This window comes from Diadema setosum, chromosome 18, assembly GCF_964275005.1.
Source record: "Diadema setosum chromosome 18, eeDiaSeto1, whole genome shotgun sequence".
NCBI lineage: Eukaryota > Metazoa > Echinodermata > Echinoidea > Diadematoida > Diadematidae > Diadema > Diadema setosum.
Window position 1 is genome coordinate 10,058,122 of NC_092702.1, and position 21,803 is coordinate 10,079,924.

The following is a 21,803-nucleotide window of genomic DNA, read 5'->3' on the forward strand; positions in this document are numbered from 1 at the left end:
TCCATCCAAATAGGGGAGCTGTATACCACGATTTTATAGTACGATGAAAAAATCATGTTTCATTGGACATTATAGGCTTATTGCAGATTACAGACTTTATTTTAGATTGATTCCTCCGAGAATAACAGAATGACATCAGTAAAAGGGTCAATCCCACTATATCCGCTAAAATATGTGATCTTCATATACATGACTTTTGATCAATATTCCAATAGATTTAAGGGATCCCGTGTCACATATTTTTGGTAAAGCAACTCTAGCAAAGATATTAAAAACCAGACCCCCCCCCAAAAAAAAAGAAAGAAATAATAATAATACTATTATTATCATTACAAAATATCGAATGTAGGAACCAGATTCAAATAGTCGATCGTGCCAAAATAGATTTCTGTCTTTGAAAGCCTGATTGTAGATAGGAATAAAAAAATTGTCATGGTCAACAAAGGCAAGTGAAATTCATTGGATTGCGCCTGCGGGTAGAATAACGAAGAGGTTCGTGTTTTTGTTATTGTTTTTTTTTTTATATATAGATCGAGTCAAATACAGACGGATTTCACTGACGAATTCCATAAGGTATTTTAAGATTCAACGAAACATACGTGATACCCTGCTATGAAATTTCTCCTCAAGGATTATGAGAGCCTTATATAGCTCAACTGCAAGGAACTACTCCCATATCTCACTATAGAACACATTAAAGTAACTTTATTATCTCATTTCCATGGAAAAGCGCAGGTGGGAAATGTATACGTTACGAAAACTCACTCCCTGGCCAACATAACTCGCAGGATTCATCCAATTATAAACTTACACAAACGCTCTGAGGGAATTTATTCATAGTAACAACTTTCATAGTCAAACTACTTCATCTAAACGTAAAAGCAACATTATTCCTTGCGTCCTTTTTACCAAAACACTTGTGGCTTGCCTTTAAAACAGATTATGCTGATAGTGCTATATTCGTGAGGAATATGGTGCTGGTTAAAAGCTATGTCTGTTATTCCGAAGGTTCGTTTATTCGAAAATAAACTATTGCTCACTATTTTTATGCCTCCGCCACGAAGTGGTGCCGGAGGCATTATGTTTTCGGGTTGTCCGTCCGTCCGTCCGTCCGTCCGTCCTTCCGTCCGTCCGTCCGTCCGTCCGTCCGTCCGTCCTTCCGTCCGTCCGTAATGAATTTTGTGGACAAGGTAACTATCAAAACCTGTTGAGGTATCCTAATGAAACTTGGCATGTATGTGTATTAGGGGGTGAAGTTGTGCCTATCAACTTTTGGGTGCACATGCTCAAGGTCAAAGGTCAAAAGGTCAAGGTCAAATACATAAAATTTCACTATTTCCACCATATCTATTGAATGCCTGAAGATATTTTCTTGAAACTTAGTGTATACATGTATTACCCAATTAAGATTCTCTGGTGAAAGTTTGGGTCATGAGGTCAAAGGTCAAAGGTCAAAAGGTCAGGGTCAAATACAAAAAATTTAACTATTTCCACCATATCTATTGAATGCCTGAAGATATTTTCTTAAAACTTAGTGTATACATGTATTACCCAATTAAGATTCTCTGGTGAAAGTTTGGGTCATGAGCTCAAAGGTCAAAGGTCAAAGGTCAAAAGGTCAAGTAAAAATATTAAAACTTCTTTTTTTTTTCTCCATACCTTGGAAAATTGTTCAAGGTATCTTCATGGAACATAGTATATACATATACTGACTGGAAGTGATTATCTAGAGAATGTAGGGTTCATGGGGTCAAAGGTCAAGTGCAACACTTCAAAATTTTACTATTTCCCTCCTATCATGCAATGCCAGCAGGGTTATTTTTTTTTTTACACTTGGTGTATGCATACATGTGTAACCTAATAGAAATTCTCTGGAAAGTTTTTTTTCCTTCTTTTTTTGCCTCAAAGGTCAAAAGGTCAAAGATCAAGTGAAAGTGCTGAACTAACTTTTTCCTCCATATCTCGGAAGTGGCTCAAGTTATCTTGAAACTTGGTACATATTATGCATGTTCTACCTGAAAGTGATTATCTTATGAAATTTAGGGTCAAGGGCCAGATGAAAATGGTAACAATTTACTATTCAATTCAGAAATTGCACTTTTTCTCCACACCTGTACCTTGAAAATTACTCAATGCCTAAATGTATGAATGGGTCAAAGTCGAGTTAAAGTCCTTAAATCCCTAGATACATGCTCTCCTTTTCATCCAATTAAACCTAGGTCAAGGAAGGTGAACATTCAACACATTTGTGACAAACTTGTCATTTCAATATTTTGCCAATTTTGTGAAAATGTAATCACACATTGTCCACATGTACTATCTAGACCTATTGGGAAAATCATGCATTATGGCGGAGGCATACCAGTCGCCAAAGCGACTTTTCTAGTTTTTTTCTGGTAATGAAATAACGTTCATTACCCGAAACTTAAAAGAAGGGTTTGTAGTTATGTACTTGTAAATAACACACTTAACCATCACAACAATACCCGCTGTTATGTTCACACGGCATGTGCTGATACGTGGCGATAACAATATGTCAATTCTTTTAATTTTATTAACTGAATGGATTTTGAAGTAACAGGAGGGTTACACACATCTATTTTCCCTGAAAAGGTGTTAGTGCTAACCTATAGCAGTAAAGCAAAACAAAGCAAAAGGAAACAAACTTGTAATGGTATACATTAAGCCGTGTTGATCGAAGGATGATAATACAACATGACATTGTAATGATGAGAAGGAGAATGCTTCACAGACGCAGATACACAGTGACTCAAATTGTCTTATGACTTTGAAAGCGAACACTTCTTTTTAATGGGTGCTCACCAATGTGAATGCAGGACGGAATACAGGTCATTCTCATTGATACACACACAAAAAAAAAAAAAGGGGGGGGCAAAATTGAATAAGATGCGACTAGCAAATTACCTCCCGCAAAACCATACTGTTGAAAAGACATGCATTTTACTTCTCTTTTTTAATGGGAGTGGACTTTCTCTTGTCTGTATGGTTGAAGATCACCTATTGGAAAGCAACTTACCCGGAAGTAAATAGTTTAGCAAATATTTACACATCACAGATGATATAACTTTCGAACCCAGCTATTAGTAAAATTGCATTTATATGCATTGAACATCTGTATAAAAATTGATGATGCGCAGTGTGGGGCACGACATATTGCAATTTGTCTTAACGGTAACGTACCATTTTGTTTCATTGGAAATACCAGATATTTCTCCTTTAATCATGCTGTTAATGAACATCTTTAATTATCGTCCAACGATGAAGGATTAAAAATCTAGGGCAGCTAGATAAACTTTATAGGAGTCCATACCATGTTGTTATCATGTAATATGTATTGTTCTGAGGAGTGAACCCCGGAGACTGTGGTATCATAAAGTTTAAATGAATAAGTAATGAATTTATTTTGCACTCGTGGATACGATATATTCATTAGCAAGTGTCTGATTTATATGCCCTTCAGCATGGTGTTGTGGAGTTTACCTGTTATATCAAGGAGGCTCTCTCGCCTTCTCGATGATTATAGTTTACCTCCTGATTGTTACATGGCATCATCATTATAATGCAAGGTGAATATCAGAATTGTATGATATCCGCTGCCCTCCGGGATTGGTAAATGCTGATTCTGGAGTCAGAAATTTTTTATTTCTGGTTACAGTTTGTTTTTCTGAAGGTTCATTTTCAGAGTTTATTAGTACGATGGTTCGGTAATCCAAAACAAAACAATACTAAAGGATTGGTCTTCCGAATGTTCGTTTGTATAGCCCCTAAAAGAAAAATAAAGAAAAAAAAAGATTGCAATACCGAAGGTTCGTTAATTTAAAACGATATTGGTTAGTAATTCCGAATGTTTGTTAAAAGTATGCAATTTTTCCATTTGTGGATTTACGAACCTTCTTTCATTTGTTTGTTTGTTTGTTTGATGTTTGCTTGTTTTGATTTGTTTTGTTTGGTTTGGTGTTTGTTTGTGTTTTTTTTTTTGGGGGGGGAGCTATCAAACCTTCAAAATAATAAAGTTTCTCTTATTTTCAGATTAACGAACCTTCGGGAAAACAATGCCTATTCAATTTTTGGATACATAGCGTGTATAAGGTTTGCCACGTAAATTCTCCATTAAACATGTGATATCTTTATCTTCCTTTGGTAAATTAGGTCTGAAGAAAATACCAGCTTATTTTTTTTTTAATCAAAACTGATAAAATACTATTCCTTGTGAAGCTCAGCGCGGTAAACCTTTGTATGCTCGCGTAATCAAAGCGTGTTTTGTATTCTAACCTGTTATATTTCATAACACATAAAGCTTTGATGGCTATTCATCGATGAAATCACTTATCACTAGTAATTTCATCGTCAGAGCCACACTCAGAAAGATTTGTGATGTTTTTATTTGAAATTGCGTGGTATTTAGGCCCTATGCTGATAGTATTGTGGTTGTGTTGTGAATTATTGTTCTCCAGATATATATAGAAATCCAATTGTAAACCTACTTTACGTTTATACTTGGCTAAAAAAATGGGGGGATTCCAGAAGTTCAAGGCTTCATCTTATAGGATTGGCCCACAAGTACAACATACAGTCGACTGCAGTCGTAGTATACCCAGTCAATTTGCATATAATATCAATTTGATATTTAGAATCAGTGCCTCGATTTTCGAAGTGTATCATACACTTCACTCGGACACAGTGCAGCCGACTGAAATACCTCTCTCTTACAAAATCCTGTTGCACAAACAAGATCACAAAATCAAAAACATTTCTATAATTATGATACGAGCAGTCATGGCTACTTGGGCCCTATTTTTTGTACAAAGTTGGAAAAAAAAAACATTAGAGAGAAACCACAGAGATAAACGATCGTATACCGCCATTCGTTTTTAGCTCCATGGCCAAACTAAACACTTATACTGGGTAAGGTACATAATTATGCAATGCATGCATGCAGTACTCCATCCGCCCATATGGTGAGACCATGGTGAGACCAAGGACAGATCTGCAGGGTGTTGGGAGAAAGGTACTGAACTGTGTAATACCTAGAACAGTCGATGACTAGTCTAATCCAATTTCAGCCGTAAATTCAGCATTATGTGTTCGTATTAGGCCTACTATGAAGAAAAAGGTACTGTATCTTTTCTTCAGAAGAATTGAATACTCTGAAACCAATTTGTGATCTATATGGATCTACATGTCATTAATATAGATCACATACGAAATCAGATAGATGCGAATTCCATTTACTGAGACTGGCTAAACAGACTACTACCATACTCGGTGGGCGGGACCTGTCAGAGCGAATGATTTATCGCGTTCGGTCAAAATCCGATCGGAGCTGAAACTTTCTTCCCGGACCCTTTTTCGTTGGGCGCGCAGTCTCTCGATTATCGCAATCAGAAAATTTGCGCCCTCTCTTGGTCGCACCAAGGAAAAGGGGACGGAGCCCAGACTAATGCGGCTGCTGATCGGGTAAGACATGAGAGCACTTTGGGGCGAGTAAGTCTCACAGTGTTAGTTATATGAAAGGTACTTTAACCTGAAACACAAACTAAGACAAGGAAATTCAAGGACACTTTTGAGGTACCAAAACTTTTTATTATCTTTAAACGTAATTCTTTCATGTGTATCGCACTGTTATTTTCGTAACGGCGATTTTTCCGCTTTGCTGCAATACTTTTTTGAATCAAAGCGACGGAGTTTGATCCCAGCCGCTTCAATGTGCTTTGTGTTGTCTTTTCTAAATGCTTGTGTTGTTGGGAGGTGTTGATACTTTGTATTTGTTATTTATTTTTCTAGGTGTTTACCTCAAGGGACTATGCGTGTTTCTTAATGTTGATAGGAAAAGGCTAAAATGATCTGAGTGATGTCTGATGGTGATGATGATAACTATGCTGGTGTAAAAAGACGGCTTGCTGTGAATGCTGAGCGTACGTGCCGTTCGTTTTATTTCACTTTCCCTTGTACTCTTCTTTCCCCTCCCAAGAATTGCGTGCAGTACAACGTTGTAGTCTAGTTGTGTTTGTGTGTGCGCTGGTGCAATTTCTTCTGTCATTCTTCGTATGAATCATAAAATTTCTGTTGAAAGTCTTGGAGATAGATTTCTTACAAGGACGGACTACTGAAAATTTTATTTTTTCTCTATGAGGATTTCTTACACGGACAGACTACTGAAAATTTTATTTTTCTCTATGAGGATAAAATTCACAGGGTCGGCACCTTTTGGTCGGGTCGGTCGGGTTACCGGAAACCAACATATTTTTTTCCTTGGGCTTACCCAAGAATGTTAGGCACTTTCCCCCATACGCTGTATTTAGTACTGATTTGTCCAATGTGATTGTGTGTTGTCTTTTTCCAGGAAAGACAGTGAATCAGTATATTGCCTCACCATCACATGTTGTAATGATGAGAAACTACTACTTCATCTTGAAGTGTTGTGCAATATCCTCTAGCTACTGGCTCAGTGTCATGAATCATTCTTTTATTCATTGGTTTAGGAAATTTTTCTTGTTAAAAACTTGTAGCTACTTGACATTGCAATTCAGGAGTGACTGTCATGTCAAAATCACAGCTTGTCAAAAACTGAAGGCAAATCATGTGATGTTTTTATCCTGGAATAGGATATCAAGCAATAATTAGTAGGATGGTCCTTCTATGCTGTCTTCAAAGAAATGCTGGAAAGACCAGTAAAGTGAAAGTAAAGACAGTCAGCCTTAACATTTGTCCAAAGGAATTGACCAACTGTATGTGAAATATTTCCTCCTGTGGAAGTTTTGATTTTTTCAAGCTCCATAGTGCACTAAGGTTAAAACATTACACAAATTCAAGATTGAACAAAAATACCCTCACCCATGAAACACATGAAACAAGCAAAGTTCATTGAAATTGGCACAAAGTTACAAATTAATAGTGTGTAATTTCTACCTTCCAGAGGCATCCAGTCGGTGGATGCCTCTGCAGAGCTTACAATTGTAGTTGTTTTCAGTTTGAGAGGTTTTAAACATTCCATAAAACCACACAGCCTCTCTCAGTTTTATAAATTCTTACATTTAAGTAGGGTATGTTAACCCGTTGAAGACGGTTTGATTTTGCTATAATGCGCATTTCCCACCTGACGCTTGCCTAAGTGTACTCGGGACTCATCCTCAACGGGTTAATAAACAATACATGTTTGATTTGTGCTGGATTGGCGGTAAATAGATCCTTAGCGAGTAGGTATTTTGTCTATATCACATTTTTGAAAAATTGCTTTCTTCATACTGGAGATGTGTTATGCCTCTGAAACCAGAGCAAGGGGAAAAAACACAAAATTTTACTGAGCCTTTTTTTTTTTTCTCTCTGTTTCTTAGGTTTGCTGTTAGCTGGTTTATACTTTTAGTGATAGGATTAATTGTGCCACAGTTTGTAATGACATGGCAAAGCATATTACCTATTAAATAGTACGCGACTTGGGGAGTTTTATACCATTACAAGTTGTATAACCTTGATGGTCTTGTGGTCACATTCCACTTCCTTTGTGCCATACAGTTCCAGGATTAACAATCTTGTGGCTATAATGAATATGTGACATGATGTAATGAACAAGGAAGTAATATATATCTGTCAATCTATCTGTTACCTCCGTCTATCAGCCTATCCACATTTATGAGTACAAAAACAGGTAGATCATGTACATGACAGTTTGTGTGAGAGAAAGAAAGTGCTCTGCATCTGTTTCAACTGCACACTTTACTTCTTTTTTTTTTTTTAAAGTCAATAGAGAAGGATGATTGGAAAATTGCTGTGTTGGGGTTATGTCCAAGCTTTCCATGCAAAGAAGAATTGACCGTTCAGCAAAACTTTGAATGACAATGTTACCACAAAAGTCACTGATAATGAAAATTAGAGCAAAATCAGTCGTTGACTATTATACGTATTTGACCTTTCAAATTTTGCACAAGTCATTCATAACATTATGCTTACTAATGGCTTGAAATCTCTAGACTTTACTATACTTATTTAATGTGACAAGTGCAGCTTTACACATGAAACATGAATATTATTTTAGCATTCTAATTTTAGCATTCTAAATTCTCATCATATGTACAATATTTCCACTTTTATACAGGACTGCACACTAACCCATTTCTTCTACTGGGCTGACTTGTCTGTCTGACCAGTAGGTACCCAGTTTTTCCATTTTTTTTTTTTTTGCTGGCAAATTCCAGAAAGAGTTACTGGTCCGACAGTGATTTTTACTGGTCAGGAACCGTTTGATCAGTGCCAATGTGCAGCATTGTTTTATACCAAAATATGCATCTTGTCTTTAACATGTCTTTTTATGCCTCAGCCACGAAGTCTCACTGGAAGCATTTATATTTTGGGTTTGTCTCCCCCCCCCCCCCCCCCCCGTCCTTAATCAGTTTTGAGGACAGCGTAACTTCAAACTGTTTGAAGTATCTTAATGAAACATGGGATATGTATGTATGAGTGGGTAAAGTTGTGCCCATCAACTTTTTGGTACACATTCTCCAGATCAAATTCTTAGAATTTCAGTATTTCCCATATTGTCCCAATGCCATAAGGTATTTTCTTGAAACTTAGTATATAGGCATGTATTACCAGGTAGAGATTCTTTAGGGAATGTTTTGCGCCATGGGGTCAAAGGTCAAAAGTCTTGTTAAAAAGCTAAAATTCTACTATTTAATGCTGAAATTACACTTTTTTCTCAAAACCTTGGAATTCACTCAATGCTTACACTTAAAAGGGTGTGTACAGTTCTGGTCGAGGTGAGGATTTAGCTTTTAACGTTTTGTGAGATATTCAGAAACCACTCTGTGAGATGTCAAAGAGCATGCAATTTTAAGGGGTATCAAAAGTTTATTTGATGAAAATCGGTTTTGAAATGGCTGAGATATCCAAAAACAAGGTGAAACAAAGAGATCCTAATAAAAGGCGTGGCCTGTTGCCTTTTATTATTATCACTTTTTTGGATATCTCGGCCATTTGAATATCAATTTTCATCAAATAAACGTTGAATCCTTCTTGAAATTACATGCTCTTTCATATTTCATTAGAGGTTTCTCCATATCTCACTTATCAATGTTATAAACCTGAATCCCCACCTCAACCAGTACTGTACAGTCCCTTTAAACTAGTTATACAAGCACTGCTGCACGATGATTCTAAAAAAAGAAAAAGAAAAAAGATTTTGGCAATGGGGTCAAAGGTCTAGTGAAAATGTTTAATGTGACAATTTTCCCCCATATTTTGAAAATTCATAGCTCGAAGTATTGCCATGAAAATTGTATATTACCAGTTTGTGAATATACACTGTATGTAGAATTGTGGGCCATAGGGTCAAAGTACAAGGGTTAAATGTCAAGTGAATGTGCTCAAATTCCTTAATACATGTACTTGCTCTATGATAGACAATTTAGCCATCAACCCAAAATAAAACCTACATTGGTAGTTCAAGGAAAGTAAACACTTAACACACATTTCTGACAAACATGTTAGTTTATTAAGCCAATTATGTGACACTATTGTCTCACGTTGTTAAGATCCTAGACCTATTAGGAGAATCATGTGATATTGCGGAGGCATGCCAGTCTCCATAGCCACATTTCTAGCTTGTTTTGCGTTGATATTTATCTCTTTGGATAATCAAGATTTTGAGAGCTCTAGTTAGTCCCAAGAAAACCAAGTCAGTCCCTACTCAGTCACAAAGGAGCCTATCAGTCCTTAGTCAGCCAGAAGAGAGTATAGTCGCTCCCTAGTCAGACACAAGAAGGCGTAGTCGGTCCCAAGAGAACCTTGTCAGTCCCTAGTCAGTCCAAAGAAAACCATAGCAGCCCCAAAAGAGCTTGAACATTCCCTGTATGATATTATCGCAATGTACTTTACATCAATTGACTGAAACCCTTTGTAATAATCATATCCCAGAGCTGGCTCACCCTTCCATTGAGGTTGTAATAGCTCATTCTCATACATGTGTAAATTTACTGGGGCTCGCATGCCCATAATTTGTGTGTACTTCATCACATTTTAATCTACTTTTATTATGCCTCCGCCATGAAGTGTCGCCGGAGGCATTATGTTTTCAGGTTGTCCGTCCATAATCAATTTTGTGGACAGCATAACTAAAAAATGGTTAGAGGTAATGGGTATCCTAATGAAACTTGGCATGTGTATGTATGAGTGGGCAAAGTTGTGCCTATCAACTTTTGAGTGCACATGCTCAAGGTCAAAGGTCAAAAGGTCAAGGGTGAAATGCTCAAAATCTCACTTTTCCCCCATATCTATGCAATGCCTGAAGTTATTTTCTTGAAACTTTGTGTGTACTTGAACTACCAAATAAAGATTCACCAGAGAGAGTTTTGGGTCATGAGGTCAAAGGTCAAGTGAAAATGTTAACATTCTACTTTTTTCTCCATATCTCACACATACACGTATTTCAAGGTATCTTCATGGAACTTAGTACTTATGCATGTACTATCTGACAGTGATCATCTAGGGAATTTAGGGGTCATGGGTCTAAGGTCAGGGGTCAAAGGTCAAGGTCAACTCATCAAAATGTCACTATTTCCCTCTTATCTATGCAGTGCCTGCAGGATTTTTCTTGAAACTTTAATGTTTGCATGTATTACCCAATAGCGATTCTCTTGCCAAAAGGTCAAAGGTCAGGTGAAAGTGTTAAATTTCACTTCTTTCTTACACTTATAAAAGGGTCAAGAGTCAGGTACAAATCTTCAAATCCCCAAATACCTGCACTCTTAGACAGTATAGCCATTCATCCAATTAAACCTAGCTCAAGGAAAGTGAACCTTCAACACATTCATGACAAACCTGTCATTTTAATATTTTGCCAGTTATGTGAAATTGTCAGCACACATTGTCAAGACATTGTACTGTAGATCTATTAGGAGAACCATGCATTATGGTGGAGGCATACCAGTTGCCATAGTGACATTTCTAGTTCTTTCTACTTTTATTCTTTCTTTTAATTCATTTTGTTCATTTCTTGTTTTGTTCAAAATTACAGACCCGTATGCAGTCTATGAAGCCCTCACCCAATGCAATATACAAGAATGTCTTCAGTGGGCTCACGACAATTATACGCAATGAAGGAGCTAATGGAACTGTCCGGGGCATCAATGCTGTGGCACTGGGGGCGGGACCTGCCCACGCTCTTTACTTTGCCTGCTATGAGAAGGTGAAAAGTGTGCTGAGTGCACATCCAGGCAAAAATCCTCTTGTGAATGGTAGGTAGTGTCTTAAGTATTTTTTTAGTTTTTATCTTGTTCGTTTAATATTGTTTTGTTTTGCTCTTCAGTTACGCATTGGTTTCCAGAAACACACACGCATTAAGAAATATACATAGGCCCTAGTTAGCCTGCAGTCATGTAACACCAAAGGTTTGATATATCATTGATTTGTCAGCATCTTCAGTAAAGATGATGATGTGAGAAATGTAACTTTAATTTGATATGGTAGGTTGAGATGTGAGTTGATGTTTACATCCGTACAGGGAAGGGACTCGTTCAAGTGACAGGAATCTGCACCGTACTTGACACACACACATTAAAAAATACATAGGCCCTAGTTAGCCTGCAGTCATGTAACACCAAAGGTTTGATATATCATTGATTTGTCAGCATCTTCAGTAAAGATGATGTGAGAAATGTAACTTTAATTTGTTATGGTAGGTTGAGATGTGAGTTGATGTTTACATCTGTACAGGGAAGGGACTCGTTCAAGTGACAGGAATCTGCACCGTACTTGACAAATGATATTCGTCTTGAAGTAGATAGATATTAAGTAAATGAAAACCAATAAAAAAGAAATTAATGATTTGCTTGAGATGCTTGGTGAGCTGATTGAGAAGGTCGTCTGGGAGCTCAATGATTACTATTATTGGGCATACTTCTATTTGATGGTAAGGTATGCACATCATAAAAGGGGGTTTATTGAACTGAATTTATATTGAATCCTGAGAAATTGATGATGATGATAATAGTTGTAGTAGTAATAATGATAATAATAACAATAATACCAACAAAATCCATAACTGTTTTTGTTAGCATTGTTTTTATTTCATTTTATTGTAATTACTGCTACAAATACTTTATTTGTTAGTTTTTATCATGCCTCCGCCACGAAGTGGTGCTGGAGGCATTATGTTTTCGGGTTGTCCATTCGTCCTTCCGTCTGTCCGCCCTTCCATCCGTCCGTAATGAATTTTGTGGACAGCATAACTAAAAAACCTTTAGAGGTATCCTAATGAAACTTGGCATGTATGTGTATTAGGGGGTTAAGTTGTGCCTATCAACTTTTGGGTGCACATGCTCAAGGTCAAAGGGCAAAAGGTCAAGGTGAAATACGGAAAATTTCACTATTTCCACCATATCTATGCAATGCCTGAAGATATTTTCTTGAAACTTAGCGTATACATGTATTACCCAATTAAGATTCTCTGATGAAAGCTTAAGGTCATGAGGTCAAAGGTCAAAAGGTCAAGTAAAAATATTAAAACTTTTTTCTCCGTACCTTGGAAATTGTAGGTATCTTCATGGAACATAGTAAATATACATGTACTGACTGGCAGTAATTATCTAGTGAATTTAGGGTTCATGTTGTCAAAGGTCAAGGGCAACACTTCAAAATTTTACTATTTCCCTCATATTTATGCAATGCCAGCAGGATAATTATTATTGAGGGTTTTTTTTTTACACTTGGTGTATGCATGTATAAACTAATAGAGATTCTCTGGAAACTTTCTTTTTTTTTTCTTTTTTTTTTTTGCCTCAAAGGTCAAAAGGTCCAAGATCAAGGGAAAGTGCTGAACTAACTTTTTCCTTCATGTCTCGGAAGTGGCTCGAGTTATCTTGAAACTTACTACATATTTATGCATGTTCTGCCTGACAGTGATTATCCTATGAATTTTAGGGTCAAAGGCCAGATGAAAATGGTAACAATGTACTTCTCAATACAGAAATTGCACTTTTTCTCCATACCTTGAAAATTACTCAATGCATAAACTTATGAATGGGTCAAAGTCAAGTTAAAGTCCTTAAATCCCCAAATACCTGCTATCCTATTCATCCAATTAAATCTAGGTCAAGGAAGGTGAACATTCAACACATTTGTGACAAACTTGTCATTTTAATATTTTGCCAATTTTTTGAAAATGTAATCACACATTGTCCACATGTACTATAAACCTATTAGGAGAATCATGCATTATGGCGGAGGCATACCAGTCGCCTTAGAGACATTTCTAGTTTTGACCACTTTGATGTATGAAAGAGAATGATATTTCATTTATGAGGAATAAACAGTTGATAATCTGGTACTTCATAGAATGCATTCAAACAGCATTTCATTTTATATCATGAACATAAATGTGAAGAAAGTTTTTTTTTTTCTGTAAAGCTGAGCTTTCTTGAATACAACAAAAAGTTGTATTAACTGCATCCACAGAATGACCAAATTTCATATTTGAGTGCTTTGTATGGTATATCATTCAAATCCAAATTTGTCTCACATGAGGACATAGAAAACAGCAGCAGGTAAAGTTTAGACTCCTGAAATGTCTTACTTGACCATGATATATCATGAACATAAATGTGAAGAAAGTTTTTTTTTTTCTGTAAAGCTGAGCTTTCTTGAATACAACAAAAAGTTGTATTAACTGCATCCACAGAATGACCAAATTTCATATTTGAGTGCTTTGTATGGTATATCATTCAAATCCAAATTTGTCTCACATGAGGACATAGAAAACAGCAACATGTAAAGTTTAGACTCCTGAAATGTCTTACTTGACCATGATACTTTCATTATTCTTAGGCATAGTGAAGATAATGCATCAGCTCATGACTGAGGCTGGTAAAATAAGAATATATTTGTGATACCTGAAAGATCTAAACAGCACCATGTTTAATACCTGTTGGTTGACCCATACTGGGATGGATGCTGTACAGGGACAGGTAAATCCTGCTCTGGGTGGTATACTAGCATCTTTGTTCTTTGTTTTAAGATATTATTTTTCATATTATTGGAACAAATGCAGTCCAGTGGCATGTTTGTTTCTAAATGAATGAATTAACCCATGCATTTAATATACACAGCCTATGCACTGCCCATTTCAGGTAAGGTTTGGTAAGTCTTGGTTTACCTATAAATGAGGCACTGATAGCTCTTCTGGATTTCTCTCCCTTTTTGTTGAGAGGGGAGGGTAAAGAGACTTGGTTGATGATCAGAAAACACAGAAAAAGATTTGATTTCGTGACAGAGAGGTTTAATGTCTCTCTATTCATTTTGTTTGTTTATGTCTGTATATAATAGAGAAAATGTGGGTATGGAAATTACAAATTGGTTAATGAATAATTAGTGTGTCTGTGACTTGTTTTAGTGGTATTAAGATTTTTTAGCCCCTGCAAGGCATGACCAAAAATATTTCTCCCACTTCCCTATGATTTGATGCTAGAGCTACATGCTTTGAATCGGCCAATCCCCATTCACTTTGTTGTCCAGCAGTGAGTTTAAGTAGCCATTGTACAAGTAATTTTTTTTTTTGTCCATGTCCTCTTTTAGCTTTGTGTCATGATTCAGTAACATAGATAAACTGTACACATAAATTATGTGATGATCTTTAAATACTCTAAAGTTCTGTTTTAACAGAGCTTTTCAAACTAGAGTTACTGCGACAACGTCTGGGTAGCGTCCGGTAGTCCTTTTTTACCATGCCAGTTAAAACGTTCCCTGCAGAATCTTGCTTAGACGTTATCATCATAATTGTTACCAAATTCTCTTTAAGCCAGGCTAGGGAAATTTACCCTGACATCACTGCAAAACCTACCCGGAGAAGGTTTTTGGTGTGTGTCTGTTAAAAAGTAACCTCTCACTCTCTCCTGCAGTCCCTTCAAAGGTATGGAGGGGGGGGGGGGGGGGATAAGAGTATTAAAATCCCAGTCACAAGAACGTAACAAGAGCAAGAAGGTCATATGACAGTCGGGTATTTCCTCTGCAGCAGATGACTTCATCAAACTTCCATCAAGCACATTCTTCAGACAATGTCTATGCAGAGCATGGTGTTCAAAAGGAATGTATTGATTATAGAATGAGCATGTGTGCACCCCACACTTCTTCCTGAAAAGAAAAGAAAAAATAAAGAATGATCAACTCACTTTGAAGACCAACACTCTCTACATTGCAATGGAGCCTGGTGTTAGCTACTCTCCGTCAGTTGCTGTAAAATTTCTTGACGATCAAAATAAGATATAATAGTGTATTTAGTATCAAACCACGACCTATCAAGCCACCTCCATATATGCTGTGGGTCAATGTTCCTTCTCAATTACTCCGAAGTTACCAAGTATGAAATTTGTTTGTCATGGACTGCCAGTCTTATTTTCATTCTGTTCTTGGTTTTTGGGTGATCTTTTTTTTTCTGTTTTTTTGAACTGCATTTTCATTTTTGACTTATAGTGTCTGATTACTGTATTATTTTGCAGGACAGAGAAAGACATGCCACTAGCTATGTGGCAAGTGAGCAAAAGGAGCACCAGAAGAATTATTATCCTGATAAAAATGTTTGCTATTGTTTTACCACAATTTTTGCATCAAACCATTGATTAGAAACATCTTATGGCTGTTTTGAAAACTAATTTTCCTTGAAGGATAAAGTTTCAAGACCAATACAGTGTATTATGTGACTGACTGCTTATGGGGAAAGTCTTATCCCACTGGGGGGAAAAAGAGCAACTGACTGAGAGAGTTGATAGTCAATAGAAAGAAGAATTAATGCAAAACAAATGATCAGGAAGAGAAAAAGGGAAATCAAGTTAAATTTCAGAGTCTGACAATCTGACTGTCAGTAGTTCAAGTAAGTATTGTGGCACAGTGTGTAACTCAACAGATACTATTCCCGTAGTTTGTGTATTTTTATGATTTTCAGAAGCAGTATTCAAATTCCCCTACATTATAGTGTGATGAGACCCATCTTAATCTTTGTGGGTTTACCCTGAGAGGGCAAAAGACCAAAACCCAATTGTTGTGCTCTTTTTGTTTGTGACTACAATCTTTACTAATTATGTAAAGGGTTGGTATAAATTATGTAGAGGGTAGGCATTCTGTGTGTTGATGTAAAAAGAGAGTGCCTTCCATACAGTATGTACTGAAAACATGTTACTGCCTTCCTAACTTTTCCTTTTTGGCCTTGACAGCAATCGCAGGAAGCTTGGCAACAGTTATCCACGATGCTGCAATGAATCCAGTGGACGGTAGGTGCATGTTAGGAAACCTCATTTCCTGGAAATCTTAAAGAAAGAAAAAAATTTAAGGACTCTCAAGAATTTTGTTAGTAGGCTCTCTTCCAGACTAAGTGCTAATGTCTTACATGCACAAGCAGTGGAGATGCCATGATGTTTTCATCAGATTTTCTAAGTATGCTTGTGTGATAACATATAATTTAAAGTTGTGCACATTTTTTTTAAAGATGACCTTGTAACAAGGTATTCCATGTTCCTACTGAATGCAGTTCAATCCCTTATATCAGATCAACTTTTGTATGCAGTGGATGTTGCTGTGCTAGGCAGACCTGGCAAACTGTTTTGTTGATAACAGTTATTGCCTAAAGGTATGCATAACTTTTTGAAATGTGTCAGTTCAGTAACTGGCCTGTTTTGTTTGCACATGTGAATTTGGGGTATAAAACAGACCAGAGACTGTTTTCCTTGGGCCCCAGCAAGACCATTTCCCTATACCTTAGGTCTATTTGCTGTTCCGTGCCAGTAGAGTTGAAGGGTTTCTGTTATTTTAGGAAGCTTATGAGAATTATTATAATCATCTTTATTCCACCATTTATACATCCTCCTGTGGTGGCATACATTTATTATCAGTTTGAATGGGAACTAAACCTCTGTTAAGTAGTGCTGCAAACAGAAAGTTCCAAAGAGGATGACAACATATACAAAAGAGAGTATGGTGTAACTACAAACTAAAGCATTTATGGCTCTGGTTGTATCACTGGGTAGCATCCAATGGTCTGCCAATTTGTTATTTTGTCAAATGATGTTGAGAAACTTAATGGTAGGGTGCTATGTATTGTATTTAGCAAAGGAATTACTATGAAAGTGCCAATTTTGCAAATTAATTTTGGGTTAGAACCAGTTTTCCATTTGTGAAGTTTAAGCGACTGTCCTGACAAATGTTTCCTCTTACTAACTTCAAAATCTGTCTGTCAAACAGCACAACACAGCACCAGTCAAATAGCTGTATTTGAATGGTATTACACACCGCTATAGCTGTATAACAAATGCAGGTCAATCACTTATTCTAAAGGGACTGTACAGTACTGGTTGAGGTGGGGATTCATGTTTTGAACATTTCTAAGTGAGATAATGAGAAACCCTTTATGAAATATGAAAGAGCATGCAATTTTAAGAAGGATTCAACATTTATTTGATGAAAATTGGTTTTCAAATGGCTGAGATATAAAAAAAAAAGTGATAAAAATAAAAGGCGACAGGCCAAGTCTTTTATTAGGACCTCTTTGTTTCACCATGTTCTGGATTTCTCAGCCCTTTCAAAACCAATTTTCATCAAATAAACTTTTGATACCCCTTAGAATTGCATGCTCTTTGACATATCTCATAGAGTGGTTTCTGAATATCTCACAAAATGTTAAAAGCTGAATCCTCACCTCATCCAGAACTGTACACACCCTTTAACTTAGAAGCACTCTTGAGGAAATAGGAAATACTGGATCTTTTCAGTCCATGTCAAGCGCCAAAATGTATCTAAAGATTCATTCTGTGGACTAATGCCCCATAATTTTCAATTAACATTTAGCCAAGGTTAGTATTTCTTCCTGAAATTTGAGTCTGTGGCAAGGAAGACACTGCAATCAAATTATCCAGAGAGCATTCCAGAGTGCATTTGGCTCTTTACAAAAGGCAAAACACAAAATTGTACTGCTATACAAAGTATTAGCCTCATTTAAAGTGAGATTCAACAGTCTTGAAGTCAGGCTAAGTTTCAAGGAACTGGTGTCATTGCCCTTTGTGCCAAGGTTTACCGGGTACTTATGTTTTCTGCTGTCTTTGTGTTTGTGTGTGTGTGGGGAAACCCCCTGCAGGACAAAACCAAACAAAACCAAATCTTCAACATATTGCTAATCAATTTGCACATGTGTGTGATTAATGCTTTGATGAACAATACAAAAATTGGTTGGAAGAATTGTGTCTTAATATCTTGTCCCTCGTTCCTCATGTATACACACTATCCCTGTCATGTTGACCATTTTGAACGTGGGCCATAACAGTGTTTGTGATTTTGGTTGTGTCCATGTGATCAAAAATTTCACAGAAATGTATATAGTTGACCATCAGTCATACAAACTTCTGATTAATTTTTGGGGAGTATTGATGAACCAGCCATGCTTCCCAAGATTTTGGATGAGAACAAGGTGAAGAAGGAAGAGGAGGAGGAGGAGAAGAGAGGAAGAAAAAGAAGTAGCTTTAGAACTAAGAAGTAGTAGTAGTGATTGTATTAGTAAATGTAGGAATGATAGTTTTATTAGTGGTAGCAGAAGTAGTAGTTGTTGTACAGTTGTGGTTGTAGACATAAAAGTAGTACAGTTCTGCACCAATATGATATGAAACAGACAATAAGAAAGATTGATGGTAGACTTCTGCCTGTTCTATCATTGACAACACCACACTGTGTTAAGTTCATAATACATTAATAGAGAACACCCTCAGAACTGAAATCTGGGATTTGTATAACTTTGACCCCGTTTACAGTGCGGGGCTCGGCTGTGGCCGAACCCGCCTTCATTTCATTGTAAACGCGCAAAAGGCCAAATGCGGAGCCAAAACTGGCTGCGCATTTGGCCATGCTCTGGAGGTGGTCTCGGCCGCGGCCGAGCCCAGCCTTTTCTCAGTGTAAACGCAAATTGGGCCAAATGCGCGGCCAATTTTAGTCTGGCTTCCAAACCCTCTGCCCGTACTATTTCGCTATGTAGGATATTAACCCCCTCAACGTCGAAAACTAGTATAGTTTAAGATGGTTTTGTCCTGCAAAGGATTTTTCCTTCGGCAAAGGCCTTTGCCCAAACGGCGACTTTGTCGCCACGGAATCCAGTTGGCAAAGGGTCTGAAAACCAGACTATACCAAATTGCGTTTGTTTACAAGCAGAGTGCCACTACAACAAAATATTGAAAGGTTTGAATTAAAAGCGCGGCTGAGCCCGGCAGTGTAAACAGACAAAATTGCTGGGCTCGGCCGCAGCTCGGCCGCGGCTCGGCCCAGCCCCGCACTGTAAACGGAGTCAGAGACACAGAAAAGTCATAATGTATTTGACATGGGTGTCTGTTACCAGTACTTAGGGATCCCCCCCTTTGTGATTGCCCAACGATTGTCAAAGGAAATGACTCTCAAACTTCAACAGGATTCTCATTGCAGACCGGTTGATATTTGAGGAGCCATGGGGTGTGTGGTTTGCTGTTTTTCCTGGAATGAACACTCAAAGTGGGCTTAGGAATGACCTTGCCTCAAAAGAGCTGCAGACTTGCTGAATAATTTGTTTCTTTGTATTTTCTCAGTGTGCTGGTCTTTATAATTTTATGGTCAAGTTTGTTTTTTGTTTATTTTTAATCCTAGCAAGTATGTGGATTGATTGCTGCCATTTGTTCTCATACATCTTGGCTAATTCTGTCTTCTGTAGGGATGAGTTATGGGAAGGAGAAAATGTATTAGCCTAAAAAAGCAATGCTGTGGGAAGAGAGATTGGATTTACCAGTACATGTAACTATGCAGTCTGCAAATATATTTGTGAGGAATGTCGTAAAAGCAGGAAAGTAACCAACATATTGAATACTATCCAGGATGTTGGTTTAGATGATTCATCAGCATTCAACTTTATGTACTTTGTTAAAGAAAACTAAACCTACTCTATGGAAAAAGAGTAACTAAACTTACTATATGCTATTCATGGATATGCTTCTGTTCTGTGCTTTCCAGATGGTTGCAGTTGCAATGCATTACAAGTAAGTAAAAAAGAATTGATTTTGATTACTAATAAATTTCCTGTCCCTTTTTATTTCTGGCACTGTCATCAACACAATGGCTCCTGATGAATCATGTTACCTGGCCATGTCTGGAAAATTCACCACCAACTTCACTCTTGGCGACTATACTGGCAACATTGTCAACTCGACATCCATCTGGTTGGAACGCCATCTGATCTGGGGACTGCTGACCATCATCGCTGCTAAACCCTTGTCTTGTTTCTGGAATTGCTGGAACTCAGTGATCAAGCAGAGAATGCAGATGTACAACAGTCCCTACAAAACTGTGACCGACTGCGTGAGGACGATATGGCGAGCGGAGGGCGCTACGGCGTTCTACCGCAGCTATACGACGCAGTTGACTATGAATATCCCGTTCCAGACAGTGCATTTTGTTACGTATGAGCTGGGCCAGGACTTGTTAAACTCTGACCGCAAGTACAACCCAAAGAGCCACATGCTCTCAGGGGCAGCAGCAGGTGCCATTGCCGCCGCAGTGACAACGCCACTCGATGTCTGCAAGACACTGCTCAACACTCAGGAGCACAGTGTCACACGGGAGAACAGGTCGATCAATGGCATGCTTCATGCGTGTAGGACTATTTACGACCTAGGGGGAGTGCGCGGCTACTTCAAGGGGGTCCAGGCGCGAGTGGTCTTTCAGATGCCTGCCACTGCACTCTCGTGGTCAGTGTATGAGTTCTTCAAGTACTTCCTGACAGTGCAGTGGAAGCAAACATAGGATTATGGACTCTTTCATTTGGCTCTGTAGTGTTACTGACCACAGCAGTTTTCTGCTGGAGCAATGTTTCTGTACATGTTTCAACACTATGCCTGAGCTTTTATTCTTACTTTGCGGTGGCCTCCTTTTTATGAAAGGTTGAAGGAATAAACATGAAAGATTTTATTAAAGAGTGTTATTCAGTGCCTGAGAGGCAGTGGAGTATTAAGAACGTTCCTTAAGTCTGTGAGAAATTGTGCAGATTGACACCAAAAATTACAGCTCACTCCCCTCTTGCTACTGATCACTTTTTAGAATTTATAAATACATAGAATTTAAATTTTTTTTGATAACATGAGGTGTCCTGCTAGCATGTTTTTGAACGGGATACATCAAAACTGCATTGATCAAACACAACATTGTTATTGTTCACACAGTTGATTTATTTAGATTACTTTCCCATGTGGCATTATTTCTGTGATTCAAACCCTTATGACTGTCATATCCAACTTCTGTTGTAAGAGTTGAATCCCTACAAGGATGACATGTTGTAAATCCAAAATAGTTTTAGGGACTTGGAAGTGGAATTGAAAATGTGGTGAAGCCGAGAGTGATACGTTTCTCCTCTTTGTGATCGATAGGATCCATGTCTACTATCTTGTATTTTGGTGTTTTTGTGTATGCGTTACTTGCTTCCAATAATCAAATTACAATCAGTTCTACCTGGTGTCCTGCTGTTTTGTCTCATACGAGGTGTTTGAAAATAGATTCTTTCCAAGATCTATCCTTTCCAGTGATCACTAAATGTACTCTAATCATGTTTGGTTTGGAAATCAGCATGGATCATAGTTATGCTCAAGTTGCTTACTCATGCTACAGTGAAAGTGGCTAAGTATTCCTTCAATTCCTGTGACTTTTCCTGTGAATGACTTTTGTAGCCTCCAGTGGTATGAATACAGAGGGGTTTTTCAGTTTAGTGAAGTAAAGATGTCATGAATGGAATGTAGTAATGTGACTACCAC

At 37.6% G+C, this 21,803-nt stretch overlaps 1 protein-coding gene across 2 annotated transcripts in view; it reads left to right on the forward strand.

Annotated features, from left to right (window-relative positions):
• Positions 1 to 21,529, forward strand: part of LOC140241650 (mitoferrin-2-like) — a 54,199-nt gene extending 32,670 nt beyond the window's left edge. For both annotated transcript variants that reach the window (XM_072321392.1, XM_072321393.1), the window contains exons 2-4: positions 11,030 to 11,249; positions 16,215 to 16,271; positions 20,303 to 21,529. In XM_072321392.1, coding sequence (XP_072177493.1) covers positions 11,030 to 11,249; positions 16,215 to 16,271; positions 20,303 to 20,802 — 777 coding nt within the window. In that variant the 3' untranslated portion in view covers positions 20,803 to 21,529. The remainder of the gene's footprint in view (positions 1 to 11,029; positions 11,250 to 16,214; positions 16,272 to 20,302) is intronic.
• Positions 21,530 to 21,803: the final 274 nt, after the last annotated feature.